Source organism: Salvia hispanica, chromosome 2, assembly GCF_029641045.1.
Source record: "Salvia hispanica isolate PSC_SH4W2 chromosome 2, Shi_PSC_v1, whole genome shotgun sequence".
NCBI lineage: Eukaryota > Viridiplantae > Streptophyta > Magnoliopsida > Lamiales > Lamiaceae > Salvia > Salvia hispanica.
Window position 1 is genome coordinate 6,390,308 of NC_142693.1, and position 15,781 is coordinate 6,406,088.

At 36.4% G+C, this 15,781-nt stretch overlaps 1 protein-coding gene across 1 annotated transcript; it reads left to right on the forward strand.

Annotated features, from left to right (window-relative positions):
- The first annotated feature begins 10,365 nt into the window (after positions 1 to 10,365).
- Positions 10,366 to 11,190, forward strand: LOC125185531 (agamous-like MADS-box protein AGL80). The gene has a single exon (XM_048082083.1). The coding sequence runs from the start codon at positions 10,366 to 10,368 to the stop codon at positions 11,188 to 11,190; it is 825 nt and encodes a 274-aa protein (XP_047938040.1).
- Positions 11,191 to 15,781: the final 4,591 nt, after the last annotated feature.

The following is a 15,781-nucleotide window of genomic DNA, read 5'->3' on the forward strand; positions in this document are numbered from 1 at the left end:
TGCTTTTTGGTTTTAACAATGCTTTCTTTTTCTTGGTGAGTTTTAGGGCTATCATTGTGTACATATTTATAGCGGCTGAAGACATTAGATTCAATTCGATTTTGAAAATTTGCTTTGCGTTGTCTGAGTTGTTCCATTTATTTTCATACCGTTTCAATTAATGCCTAGTTTTATTGTATCTCTATAGTCTGGATTTCTTGAGTAAATTGCTGCTCCATATATGTTTTATGAGGAAATCAACAATTATTATGATGATATTAGCAAGATGCATGTATGAAATCTTTAGCAATTTAAGAGCAATTGTACATACATTTTTATTAAGTGGAGTATATACCTTTTCTAAATATGTAGTAACACTAATAATAAAGTGCTTTTGGCCTTATCGGGTGCCCCGCTGTTTAGGACTTATTCGAAGTAGTAGTTTTTTGCCTTGTCGTTTACGGACGTGGTTTGTATATTTGCGACATAGCCTTGTCGATTGTTGTTTTGAACTTATACTTACTACTTTCGGTAATTTGATCATTTTTAACTATATAAAAACATAATAATAAAGCACAACATCTATGTACATATACACAAATAATCATTAATTAGTAAGGAGTACTTATGAAGAGTATAAAATAACTGCGGATTGATGATACCTTAGTTTCTGATATGAAATCGAGAACACATACTTTTTCTAACTAATTTTTAAATTTTAATTAATGATTATAACTTGTAATCAATATTTAAAAGTTGTATCAGTAACCGAATCGGTGAAGTTGTCGATTCATTATTCAATTGGTTGGACCGGTTAGACCACCGACAAAAGTAGAATAATTTTTCAAATATATATAATTAAATACTACTTTATGCGTCCCATAAAAATAGTCTTCTTTTTCCATTTTGGGTTGTCCAACCAAAATAGTCATCTTCCATTTTTGGCAAATTTTTTTCTCTTATCGGGTGGGTACATTCTCTACTAACATACTCAAATCACTTTTTGTTTTTACTTCTCTCTTACTCTACCAATTTTGCATTAAAACCAGTGCAATCTTCAAAATCCCTATTTAATGGGACGAATGAGTAAATATTCTATAAATAAAATTTAAATTTATTGAATGATAAAAAATAGTAATTAATAAGATATCACAAAATATTAAACCTTATACTAGTATACTATAAACCTATTAAAATTTAGTTCTTGATAAGATATAAAAAGAATTGGTGGGTGATAAACATAATTAAGTATTAATCAAAATATATAAATATTATTAATTAATTCAAAATAATAAATATATTTTAGTTTATTGTAGTTAAAATATTGAAGTAATGCATTCTTATGATATATAATTAACACAAATGATTAGTTTTATAGAGAAAAAAATGGTTGTTTTATGTATATAAGTAGCTAATTAAAGTTCGCATTATTTCACAAAAGAGTGTATGGTTAAACTGTAAATATGATTTTTATTTAATTAATGTTTAAGCGATCAAATTTTATAAAAAATTAAGATTATTTTTTGAAAAATATGAAATAAAAAGGTCAGTCCTGGTGGTTCAAAACAGCCCAAATATCTAGCGATTTTATAGGTGAAATCGGACCGTTAAGACCTCAATTTGCGAATGCACTAGTCAAACTAGCTTGTTCGATCCAATTTTTAAAATATTGCTAGCGATTTTAGGCTTTTATTCCCCATGATTTGTATGTGAATTAAATAAAATCAAATTGTTAATTACACCTAGGTAAATAAATTGCAAAAGGGCGGTTTGATTGTATTGGTATCTCATTGATGGAGTAATAATGCAGATTTTATTTGAAATGATTGCTACATTTACATCTGATGCATTTACATCATAGAGTGCATTAAATGTAAATGTATCAATACAATTGTAAAAGGAGATATGTGTCAAATGCCAATATATGCAGAGTTAGTGCCAATTCAAAATTTTTGTTGTTTCATTATAAGGATATACTATTACATCTGATTAATTTAAATTTGAATTTGAGCAAAATCAATTACATTCCTTAAGCGTATCATTTACATTTCAATTTTCACAAAATCAATTACATTCCTTTAAGTGTATCATTTTTGGATTAACTTGAGTTTTAGGAGGTCAAACGCTTAAATAAAATTTGAAATTTTGTTATTATAGAAATAATAATGATTAATCTGGCTCACTAATTTTATTATTTGTGAAATACCCTTCTTGGTACATAAATGATGTTGCGGGCCCAGCCATGGTGCTTGTGCAATAAGAAACAACCTTTCAAACAATTAGGCCAATGGCAGGTGGGATCGGAGAGGGTGACCAACTCACTACCTGCTAATGAGGGTGAAAAAAGTTTACCTTCTCTAATTTCATTTTGCGGCAGCTCCTTCCTAAATCTTTTTCTTATTTTTTTCTCGTCCGCCATCTATTATCAGTGACGGCCGCTACCTTGCCTCTACTTTTCAACGTCAGTATAATTTTTTTTAACTGTGTTTGATCCCATGAATTTCGTTATTGAATCAAGAAGAGCTCGTGCTTTTGGAGTTTTATCATGCTCAACGGGAAGCAAATTCTACTGCTCATAGTTTGACAAATTTTAGCTTTTTAGTTATCTGAGGAACAACGGTATGGAAATAAAATTTACCAAAATGAGTCCATGTCAACAAATAATATATTCTCTTTGTTCCAAAAAAATGTTATTTTTTTACCATCGAAGTTTAATTTACTTCTATTCTCTCCGTCCCCGATTAAGAGTCACACTTTGACTGAGCACGAGTTTTAAGAAATGTAAAGAAAAATTGGTTGAAAAAGTTAGTGGAATGCGGGACCCATATTTTTATATTAGTTTTATAATAAAATGTGAGTGAATTGAGTTAGTGGAATGCGAGACTTACTATTTATGGTAAAATGAAGTGTGATTCTTAATTGGGGACGGACCGAAATGGAAAAGTGTGACTCTTAATCGGGGACGGAGGGAGTATTTTTTATAAGCTACTCCCTCCCTCCCATTGAAGATGACTCACTTTCCTTTTTGGTTTTGCCCAACTAAGATGACCAATTACTTAAAATGGAAACACATTTATTTCTACTTTATTCCCTCTCTCTTACTTTACTCTCTCCTCTTAACACACAAAATATAACTGCATAAAAGCCCGTGCCGCTCAAAAAAGAGGTCATCTTCCTTGGGACGGAGGGAGTATTATTTCCAAGTAGAGTGGGTGAGTGAGTACATATGTAATTTGTTTGTGTAGGAATTTTAGAGCACATGTTAGAAGGTTAACTATATTAATTATCCTTGCCCATATAAATATTTGAGTTAATTACAGTTTAAAACGGGAACTTTCAATATTTTTTTAGTTTATAGCACTAGTTTAATTTATTTTTTATATAGTAGTACTTCTCAAATCCACAAAAGATATCATATTTGTGGCAATCATACGTGATTTTAGAAGATATTTTTGAGTGTGTTGAGTAGAAAAAGGAAATATATTTAAATATATGAATGTGATAATGAAAAAAGTAATTGAAGTAATTAATATTCCAAAAAATAGTTGAATTGAATCTATTAATGATAATTTACTAATTCGAACAAATGGAAATGTGACAATGGAGGGAGTATGAACTTTCAATCTTTTCAGTGTATAGTAGTACTCAATTTAATGTATATTCTGTATACCGAGAAATTTCACATGTTTTCACTTTTTTTTTGTTTCTATTTTTGTATAGCCTCAGAAGATAAATAAGAAAACGATTTTCAATTTCTTTCACAATTAAAAACGAGGTTGTTAATGTTCAAATTATAAAATAAAAGTGGTCTTATGAGCGTTTATACATCAATAAGACTTTTTAGGATTTTTCAATCCCTAATGGTTTTAGTAATTTTGATACTACTATTAATTAAGAATGAATCATCCTTGTATTAGTTGAATGGCTAGGAAACAATATCGTACTACTCTCTCCGTCCCAGATAATTTGGGACACTTTGACTCGGCATGAATTTTAAGAAATCTAATGGAAAATGAGTTAAAAAAGTTGGTGGGATGTGAGTCCTACTTTTAAGTATTAGTTTTATAATAAAATGTGAATAAGAATGAGTTAGTGGAATATGTGGTCCACTACCAAAAATGGTAAAAGTGAAATGAGACAAATTATGTGGGACGGACCGAAATGGAATACTGGATCGAATTATCTGGGACGGAGGGAGTATTAATTAAGTTGTGACAATTAATTTGTTTGACAATTTCAACATTAACGGTATCACTTTTGTTAAAATGACAATTTAACTTATTTTATCATTAAAAAATCACAATTTTAAATATAGACTAAAAATATTTAAAAACAAGGCTAAAAACTATAGTTAACCCCAAATAATTTATACTAATAACTCTTTCACAAACAATTTGACATTTTCAACGAAAATTCCATCCGTTCAAACACATTTTCAAAAGAGTGATGCTATTTGGGAAACTATAGCCAATCATATATTCCATTTAAAATAGTTTGACACTGAATAAAATATACTCCCTTCGTCCCAATAAATATGCAATATTTGGTTTCTGGCACATGATTTTATGTAGTAGTGTTCTGTGAGTTAATGAAGAGAGAGTAAAGTAAGAGAGAAGAAAAAGTATAGAGAGTGTTGTTTTCATTTGAGGAAACATTTCATTTTTATTAGGACAATATAAAAAGGAAAATATTGCAGTTCTAATAGAACAGAAGGAGTACTATTTAATTTTCCCAAAAAGCATAAATATTACAACTAGTATGCTTTTGCCGCAAGTCTATCAAATCATAATTATATTTTGGTAAAACAAAAAAAATTGAAATTAGAATTGGAATTAAAATTGAAATTTCAATTTTATCTTTCTAATTCCACAATTTGAATTCCATATCATAAAGAGATAATTAGACTTCTAAATAATTAGTACTCCCTCCATCCCACTCAAGATGGCCACATTTTTGAGTCAGTATGGAGTTTCAAGTGGAATAGTTGTTTGTGATAAAGTAGAGTGAAAAAAGTAGTTGAATATTTTAATGAGGAGAGAGGCGAGAGATTAAATTCTAAATATAAAAAGTGAACATCTTGAATGAGACAAACTAAAATAGAAAGGTGGAGATCTTGAATGGACGGAGGGAGTATAAAATTGGGTACATTCACAAAAAAACACACACTGCATACACATTACACACTCTGCACGCACACACATATTACACACCTTAAATGCACAATGCACATACTATGCGCGCACGCACAAACTATTCACACAAAATGCACCTACATTGCGCCCGCGCACACTATAAACGTAGACTAAAAATATTTAACGACAAGGCTAAAAACTATAGTTAACCCAAATATTTTTATTATTTTTATTATTAAAAAATCAATATTTTAAATATACACTAAAACTATTTACAAAACAAAGGCTAAAATTTATAGTTAACCCCAAATATTTTATACTAATAACTCTTTCACGTACAATTTGACATTTTCATTGAAAATTCCATCCATTCAAACACATTTTCAAAAGAGTGATGCTATTTGGGAAACTGTAGCCAATCATATATTCCATTAAAAATAGAGTAATTGTGTAGTTTGACACTGAATAAAAAATTATTTAATTTTCCCCAAAAGCATAAATACTATAACTAGTATGCTTTTGACAGAAATACTATCAAATCATTACTATATTTTCCCTGTCTTTTTCCCACAAAAAATTTGTTGAAGCAAACACTAAAAATAAACGTGGATTATTATTTTAAATTTAAAAATACTTAAAATTATTTTTTTGCAAAAGTTGAAAAAAAAAATCATATAAAAGGCAAATAGCAGGTTAGATCTTGATTTTTGGTGAAACTTTGATTAGTCTGAAAAATAGAACATTAAATCATTGTGTTTTCATATTTTTCAATTATCCCTTTATCTGAATACAAATTTTAATAAGATGGCACTTAAGTGTACTTGCTCATCCGTCCCACAATATGAGTCATATTTTTATATTTTGTATAAGCACGAGTTTTAAGAAATGTAAAGAATAGTACGTTGGAAAAGTTAGTGGAATATGAGTTTCATTTTTTTATATTATTGCTTTTGTAATAGAATGTGAGTAAATTGAGTTAGTGGAATATTGGACCTACGGCTACTACCATCTATGATAAAAGTGAAATGTGACTCTTATTATGGAATGACCCAAAATGACAAAATGTGACGCCTATTGTGAGATGAAGGGAGTATTATTTAACTATGAGTGTCAAAATGCCCCATACGAAGAAAGGACAAAAAAACGACGTCATATAAAGGCGTGGTTGATTTGTATTTATAGAAGACTTTGAATTTCTTAGGGCATCCACAGCGGCAACAAAATCCAGCCCGGTCTCGTCTCGGAGAGACGAGACGCCCGCGAGACGCCGTTGTGGCTCGCATCTCGTCCCGGGCTCGTCGCTATCCTGTCCCGCGTCCCGTCTCGGCGAGGCAGCTGGCGAGACGGTCTCGCCACGCGCTGGGGCGACGTGGCGCACGACCGTTGGTGCGTGACGCCCACTCGCTGACCCCGCGAGTGGGCGTCGAATATCTGACGCAAATTTTAAATTTTTTTTTTAAAAAATCGATTTAATTTTTTTTAATTAACGGTAATATTACCGTTTTTTTCAACGGTAATTTTAATTTTTTTTTCTTTTTCTTATTCTATAAAATACAAACTACTCTCTTTCATTCTCCATTCCACACACAAACACTACAAACACCACATCTATTCTTCTCTCAATTCACTTCTCTTTCCCTCTCCAATTTCTTTAAAAATGTCCGGTGATGGAAACTCCAGCGGCTCCGGCGGCTTCGATTTAAACGCGTTTGGCGACTGGGGGGCATGTACAACTCGTTGGCTCGTTCGTCGACGACGGGCACCGAAGGCTCGTCGACGCCGGCGCCGTACCAAGCTCCACATTTCGATCTGGATGCATACTATCGTCCCTCCCCCCCTCCGACGGCAACGCAGGGATTGTCCCAAATTAGGGAGAATTTTCAGGAGGAACACATTCCGGAATACGTTCCGTTCAGCAGCGGTAGAGGCTCCGCCAGCCGCGATACCGAGGACGAAGAGACCCCGGTGGAGGAGGAGGTGGAGGAGGATCTAGGCCGTCATCCATACAGCTGCAAAGAGACGTTGGCTCTATACACCTCTTGGCTCACCGTCTCGTACGATCCCATCGTCGGGAATCAACAAAACAAATTGTGCTTTTGGCAGAAGGTCACAGAGCTTTACACAGATTCAAAGCCGAGGGGGAGTCGCCCCCGCACCGTGAAGATGCTCCGCAGTCATTGGGACCGGGTCGACAAAGATGTCAAAAAGTTTTGCGCGGTCTACAGGGGTGAAGCGAAGCATTACCAAAGCGGAGCCAGTGAAGCCGACATTCTGCGAGCGGCGATGCGCGTCTTTAAAGACGACGTCAAAAAAGATTTCAAACATATCAATGTTTGGCAGCTGGTCAGAAACGAAGATCGGCGGGCTGGCAGTGTCCAGTCCTCGAGCTCGAAACGTACGAAGCACACGGGGGGTGGCTACTCGTCTAGTGAGGGCGGCGGATCAGGCAACGCCTCACATGAGGCTGGGCACACGCCCACTGAAGCCGGTGGCTCCTCCCCCGGTTCACGACGTCGGCCGCAAGGGACCAAGGCGGCGAAGGCGGCTAGAGGGAGAGGGAAGGGGAAGGGGAAGAGCCGAGGCGAATCGAGCCAAGGGGGCGCGGGCGCGGGCATGGGCTCGAACATTTCCCTGTGGTCCGTATACATGCTCTCCACGATGGCTGACACTTCCAAGATGACGTCTACCCAATACGAACATCATGTTCTCGGAATGCAGGCGATGGCAAGGCAACTTGGTCTTCAGCCGGGTGCATCGCCACCGGCTTCGGGGGATGATTCGCCGGCGGAGTAGTTTTTTAAGTGTTTTTAATTTCTAGTATTTTAAATTACGCGTGTTTTTATTTTTTTAGGATTTTAATTATGTGTGTTTTTATTTTTTTAGGATTTTAATTATGTATTTTTTTTATTTTTAGGATTTTAAATTATAATTTTATTTTATTTAATGAAGTGTGTTTTTTATTAATTGGATTTGTTGAAAATAAAAATGAAAAATGAAATTGAATGAATAGTTAAGAGATGAGATGGTTAAGAGATGGATTGATGTGAGTGCTATCTCTTAGTCAAGAGAAGGAGTGAAAAGTACAGTGGAGCCCATGAATAGTGAAGAGATGAGACGGTTAAGAGACGGATAAGAGACACCGCTGTGGATGCTCTTAATCAAAACCATCAACCAAACATCTTGCTTCCTGAATATTCCCACACGAACATTTGGGACAGTTACATCTGTAAAACTATTTTATTCCTAATAAAGTTGTGCGGATTCAGAGAAAATTATCTCGTCTTATCTAAACGAGAATCTGTGCAAGTGCAGCAGTGAAAAGTCATTACTTTTTCATTGAATACTAGCTATGAATAAACTGTTGGACATGAGAGAATTAGGTTTGTCTAGATGACAATTACTAATAAATATGTTGCTAACAATAAATTAGGGCAAACGTTATTTTTATCACTTAGGGCGAAAGCATGGGCAAACAGATTCAGTAAAGATAGATTTATGTGGCGCAGAATTTATGGGCTGAAGAAGATAGTCAACATGCTGACGTCGCCCGGCCTGTTTAAATAAGGAAGTACTATTTTTTTTTTCTTTCTGCATGTCTCTTTTCCATGGAAGACATGAGATTGCATTGCACTACACACACACTACAATGCACATTGCACACACACACACTATACACACAATGCACTATAGTGCATACACACACTGCGCACACATACATACACTACACACACTGCACACACACACACACTGCATACACAATGCACATTCACTGCACACACTGTACACACAATGCACACACTACACACACATTTCATATCAATTCTTCCAAATTTAGTTCTTTAGAATTCAATTCCAATTCTGTGTACCAAACGGACGCTTAACGTTGTCTTTGTTGTTTCAATTACTATTGCATAACGGTTTTTCTCGTGTTTGTTAAGGCCTAGTTGTATTGTATCTCTATAGTCGGCATTTCTTAAGTAAATTGCTACCCATATATGTTTTCTTAGAAATTGTACATATATTTTTTAGTGGATGTTGAGATCGTCGATAGAGGATTGGCAAGTGATGCAGCGAAACATGAACGCTTTGAGCTCGCAGCGGTTGTTCTCCTTCCGGAGGCGGCGGTGCAACTCCGTCGCCTTCTTGTTCCGCTGTCACGTGAAGCTCCCTTGGTTCACCATTTTCTTGCTCTAGTCCATGTTAGAGAGCTTGCGGAAGTGGGTGAGGATGGACTGCACCTGAAACGACGATAGCCACACCTTCGACACAGTATTGTATAGGCTGTAGATGATAGCGCAGGTTTAGACACCGCAGAGGGTGATCTACTCGCTCACCTTCTTAATCAAACCCTTTTTTCGCTTCTTGTATGAAGCCTTTCTTTAAGAGTCATTGGTAATGTAGGCTATCTTTCTCGTCTTTGTTTGCAGGTTAACAATGATTTCTTGTGAGTTTAAGGTTATGTTTGTCAGTTTCTGTGTATATATATAGCTGTGGAAGACATGAGATTGAATTGAATTTGAATATGCTTAGGCTCCATTTGGCATCATGGAATTGATCTTGCAGAATTGAAATTGGAGCTTTCAATTCCAAATCCAATATTTGGTACCATAAAAGAAGTTGGAATTGGAGAGACACTCTACAACGCACATTGCGCGCGCGCACACACACACACACTGTATCATCGTGTTGACATTTTTAATACACTACGTTAATAAGTTAGCAAGTTAGCAATTTAAGAAAAGTTAGCAACAGATCACACTCCATAAAATATATATGTACAATTTCTTTAAGAATGAAAAAAGGGCTCAAGATTTCATAGTACATGTATGATGCCAATATTACTCCCTCCGTCCATCATTTAAAGAATCATTTAAACTCGGCACATGTTTTAAGAATCAGTTTGACTTTGTGAAGAAATGTAATTGGAGAAAGTGAGTGGAATGTGGGACTCATTTAAAATATTAATTTTATATTGAATTGTAAGAGTAAAAAGCTATTAGAATGTGAGGGTCCTTATACTAAAAAGTAGAAGCAAAATAGCTCTTTAAATGATGTACAAAAGGAGTATCACAATAAATGGTTTTTCCTCATAAAACATATGAGGGCTGCAATGCATTAACTGACACGGTAAAACAATTATGAAATTAAATGGAACAACTCAGACAATGCAAAGCAAATTTTCAAATAAATATGGACACAAAGAGAGCCCTAAAACTCACCAAGAAAAAGAAAGCATTGTTAAAACCAAAAAGCAATGACGAGAAAGAAGGTAACCCTTGCCTACATTACTAATGATTCAGAGAGAAAAGCTTCATACAAGAAGCGAAAGAAGGGTCTGATAAAGAAGGTGAGCGAGCTGAGCATCCTCTGTGGTGTGCAAGCCTGCGTCATCATCTACAGCCAGTACGACCCCGCGCCGGTGGTATGGCCAACGCCTCTTGATGCGCAGTCCATCCTGGCCCGCTTCCGCAAGCTCTCCATCATGGACCAGACACGGAAGATGGTCAACCAGGAGAGCTTCACCCGCCAGCGGATCAAGAAGGCGACGGAGCAGCTCCGCCGTCTCCAGAAGGAAAACAGCTGCCGGGAGCTTGAGGCCTTAATGTTCCGATGCATCCTCGGCCAAGCCTCCCTCAACGACCTCCAGATCCATGACGTCTCGGAGATGAGCTTTATCATCGGCCAGACGCTCCGAGATATAAAAGCAAGGATGGATGCTATGGTAGCTGAGCACCAGCGCAATCTGGCTGCGCCGCCGCCGCCGCTACCTCCACTCCTGCTGCCGCCGCCGCCTATGTTGGCGATGCCGCCTCCTTCTCCTCCAACCGCTGTGGAAGAGGCTCCAGTGCGGATGGAGGATGATGGGATGGAGAGCTTCCCATGGAACCTGGTCCAGAGCCCGGGAGGAGGAGGCGATATGGAGGGGACCGGGCTCGGGTGGGATCCCGGGATGGTGCTGCCGGATCCATACGATTTCGACCAGTCTAGCTCTTTTCAATCTGGCCAGAATCCAAATCGGAATCTGGATCCAAATCCTAACCCTTACCCTAACCCTAATCCAACTCCTTTTAATAAGTGATGATCTCATTATAATGTTTGAGATTTAGACGTGACGGATTAGAGTTTTTATGTTTGGTTAAGTTAATATGTGATTTGTATCCTGATTGGTGATGTATATATGATGGATGAATCTACAGATAAGTAATTTGTTTTTATTAATGTGCTCAGATCGCTCACCTTCTTAATCAAACCCTTCTTTCGCTTCTTGTCAGAGCCATTGGTAATGGTAATGTAAGTAATAGTCACCTTCTTTCTCGTCATTGTTTTTAGATAACAGGGATTTCTTGATTGATTTCGGGCTATGTTTGTGTGTATATATATAGTTGTGGAAGACAGGAGATTTAACTGAATTTGAATTTGCTTAAGCTCCTCTCGGTATGAAATTGAGCATGCCGAATTGGAATTGGGTCTTTAAATTCCTAACCCAAGGTGCATTATATACACACTATCTGCACAATGCACGTACTATGTGCGCACACACATTGCACAAACTATACACATACAATGCACACACATTGCACACATATTTTGCACACACTATACACACACAATGCACATATGCTACACAAACTACACATTGCGCACACACTTCATATAATTTTAACATTCCTTGTAAACATGAGGAATGCCCTTAAGTATTGGAATTTCCTTGTTATCTTTATATAATTTATGTGTCCTTGTAATCTAGAGATGAACACTTAAGAAATGTAATTGATTTTGTGTGATACGGAATATAATTGATTTTGCGTGATACAATTAAGGAATGTAATTGATTTTTTTTCATATAATTTATAGCATTTAATTCTATATATTTGCAACAATATTAAAGTTCTATCAGTGGTCTAATCGGTCCAATCAATTGATCGTGAATCAGTAACTTCATTACCACACCCTAAAACTCACCAACAAAAAGAAATCATTGTTAAACATAAATGCAATGACGAGAAAGAAGGTCACCCTTGCCTACGCTAAGAATGATTCTGAGAGAAAAGCTTCATACAAGAAGCGAAAGAAGGGCCTGATAAAGAAGGTGAGCGAGCTGAGCACCCTCTGTGGTGTGTGAGTCTGCGTCATCATCTACTGCCCTTACGACCCCGTGCCGATGGTATGGCCAACTCGTTTAAGGTTAAGTTAATGTGTGATTTAAGGATAAGTTAATGTGTGATTTGTTTTTATTAATGTGCTCAGCTCGCTCACCTTCTTAATCAAATCCTTCTTTCGCTTCTTGTCAAGAAGCCTTTCTCATTGAACTGAATTTGAATTTGCTTAAGCTCCTCTCGGTATCGTGAAATTGAGCATGCGGAATTGGAAGTGGGGCTTTAAATTCCAAACCCAATGTTTGGTAAAAAAAAAAAAAGGAATTGGTACTGAAATTTCAAATCTATATATTTCCAATTCCACAATTTGAATTTCGTATCACACAGAGATAATTACAATTAAAATAATTAGTAATAAAATTGGGAAAATTCACACAGAATGACAAAAACACATACTGCACACACTCTATACACACTGTCTGCACAATGCACATACTATGCGCACACACACATTGCACAAACAATACACACACAATGCACATACATTGCAAACACATTCTACACACATATTTTGCACACACTATACACACACAATGCACATATGCTACACAAACTACACATTGCGCACACACTTCATATCATTTCCTTTAAATTTTATTCAATAGAATTTGAATTCAATTCTATGTATCAAAGAGACCCTTAGCATTGTCTTAGTTGTTTCAATTACTAATTTCATAACTGTTTTTCTTGTGTCGGTTAGTTCCTAGTTGTATTGTACTTCCTTTGTCCCTTGTTTAGTGATTCATATTCCTTTTTAGGATATCCCGAGCTAGGCGATTCATTTCTTTTTTTAGCACTCTTTCTCTTACTTTTGCCTCTATACTTTTTCCTCTATCTTACTTTATTCTCTCCACTTAACTAACAAAAATTCACTTTCTTAAAACTCGTGCCAAAAAGTAATGCCTCACTTAGTGAGGGACGGAGGAAGTATGTCTATGGTCTTCACTTGTTGATTATTTACTAAACATATACTATGTTTTATGAGGAAATAAACATTTATTATGATGATATTGGCAAGGTACATGTATTAAATCTTGAGCCCTTTTTTTCATTTTTAGAAAATTGTACATACATTTTATATTAGACCCTTTTTAAATTATACATACAGTTTTATAGACTAATAATGTAGTGCTTTTGTTGGGAGTTCCCCACTATTTAGGACTTATTGATAGTAGGTTTTTCGCCTTGTTGCTTTCGTATGTGGTTTGCATCTTTGCGGCAGCCTTGTCATTTGTCGTATTTAACTTATGCTTTTGGCTTTCGGTAGTTTGATCCCTTTTTACTATATAGAAAACTAATACTTCCTCCCTCCCATAATAGATGTTACACTTTCCTTTTTAATTTGTCCCACAAAAGATGTCACATTTCCTCTTTTGGAAAAAATTCCCTCTCACATCAATTATAAAATTATATTTTTTCACACCACTTAATAAACAAAATAACATCTCCTAAAATCTCGTGCCATCTCCCAAGTGTGACATCTACTATGGACGGAGGGAGTAATAAAGTGGAACATCAACGTGCATATTTATAGATACTAATTAATTAGTACTCCCTACGTCGCTATTACTTGTCACTAGTTTCCTATTTAATCCGTCCGCCAATACTTGTTACACTTATTTTTCAACCCACTTTCTATTACACCTTAAAACCCGCGTCGAGTCGACTTGAGCCAAGTACTGGCGACAGAGGGAGTACTTACGAAGAGTATAAAATAACGGCAGATTGATGAAACCTCAATTTCCTCTACTAATTACTAATTTCCTCTTGAGCCAAGTATTGGCGGACGGAGGGAGTACTTACGAAGAGTATAAAATAACGGCGGACACCCGCAAGAACCTAGTGTCAGGATTAATACTAGTTAATAAGGGGTTTAAACTTGTATTCGAGTCTGATAGGTTTGTTTTGTATAAGTTTGGGAAGTCCCTCGGAAAAGGTTATGTAACCGACGGACTTTTCAAGCTTAGTGTGGCTACGCGCCTTGTTCCAAAGCCTTTGGCTAACAATAATAATAAAGCATCTACTTCCTCTTATTTGACCGAGTCTTCAAATTTGTGGCATTGTAGATTGGGACGTGTAAATTCAAAAGCTGGTAAATGATTGGTGAACTTAGATTTACTAAAGGCAATTGAAGTGGATAGGCAAGACAAATGTGAAATATGTCTTGAGGCTAAAATGACTAAGTTACCGTTTCACTCAGTTGAACGAAAAACAAAACCCCTTGAATTAATTCACACGGATGTATGTGATTTAAAGATGGTGCAAACTAGAGGTGGTAAAAAGTACTTTATCACTTTTATAGATGATTGCACAAGATATTGCTACATTTATCTTTTAAGAAGTAAAGATGAAGCAATTGAAGCGTTCAAAAATTATAAGAACGAAGTTGAGAATCAACTTGGTTGTAAAATCAAAGCGATTCGAAGTGATAGAGAAGGTGAGTATGTAGCCCCGTTTGAGGAGTTATGCAACGCAAGTGGTATAATTCATCAAACAACAGCTCCATATTCACCACAATCTAATGGTGTAGCAGAACGCAAAAATCGAACTCTAAAAGAGATGATGAATGCGTTGCTACTAAGTTCAGAATTACCACATAACATGTGGGGGGAGGCTATTTTGACAGCCAACTATATCCTAGACAAAATTCCACTCAAAGGAAAAGACGTCACTCCTTATGAGTTGTGGAAAGGTAGGAAACCATCCTACAAATACCTCAAAGTGTGGGGTGTTTGGCAAAGGTGATGGTTCCCCCGCCCAAAGAAGTTACAATTGGCCCTAAAACAGTCGATTGTATCTTCATTGGATATGCACTTAACAGTAGTGCATATAGATTTGTTGTTCACAAGTCTGAAATATCGACTATCACAGTAGGAACAACAATCGAGTCAAGGAATGCCGCATTTCTCGAAAATACATTTCCTTGCAAGGACAAAGAAGAAGTCCCAAACAATTCTGAGACAAGAATTGAGGATGAGGCCACTAGTTCTAAAACAGTGGATGAAGCTACTAGTTCTAAATCCGCGAATGAAGAGCCTAAATCACGCAAGCGAGTGAGGCCTGATCCAAGTGATGCAGTACTAAGACGTGGTAGTAGAGTCAGAACACCAAAAACGTTTGATCCTGATCACATTGCTTTTATGTTGGATAAAGAGCCAACGTCAATAAAAGTAGCCTTCGATGGCCCAGACGGGTTACATTGGAGAGAAGCTGTTCAAAGCGAAATTGATTCAATTTTGCTAAACCAAACTTGGGTGTTGGTTGATTTGCCCGAAGGTGTGAAACCTTTAGGGTGCAAATGGGTGCTTAAAAGAAAATTTAAGGCCGATGGAACAGTGGATAAGTATAAAGCCCGACTAGTTGTAAAGGGTTTTAAACAAAAGGAAGGACATGACTTCTTCGATACCTATTCACCTGTAACGAGGATTACATCTATCCGAGTGCTTCTCGCGATTGCTGCATTGCACAATCTTGAGATTCATCAAATGGATGTTAAGACTGCGTTTCTAAATG

Excerpts from the sequence above, each read along its gene's own strand:
- LOC125185531 (XM_048082083.1), top strand. The coding sequence starts at position 10,366 with ATGACGAGAAAGAAGGTAACCCTTGCCTACATTACTAATGATTCAGAG.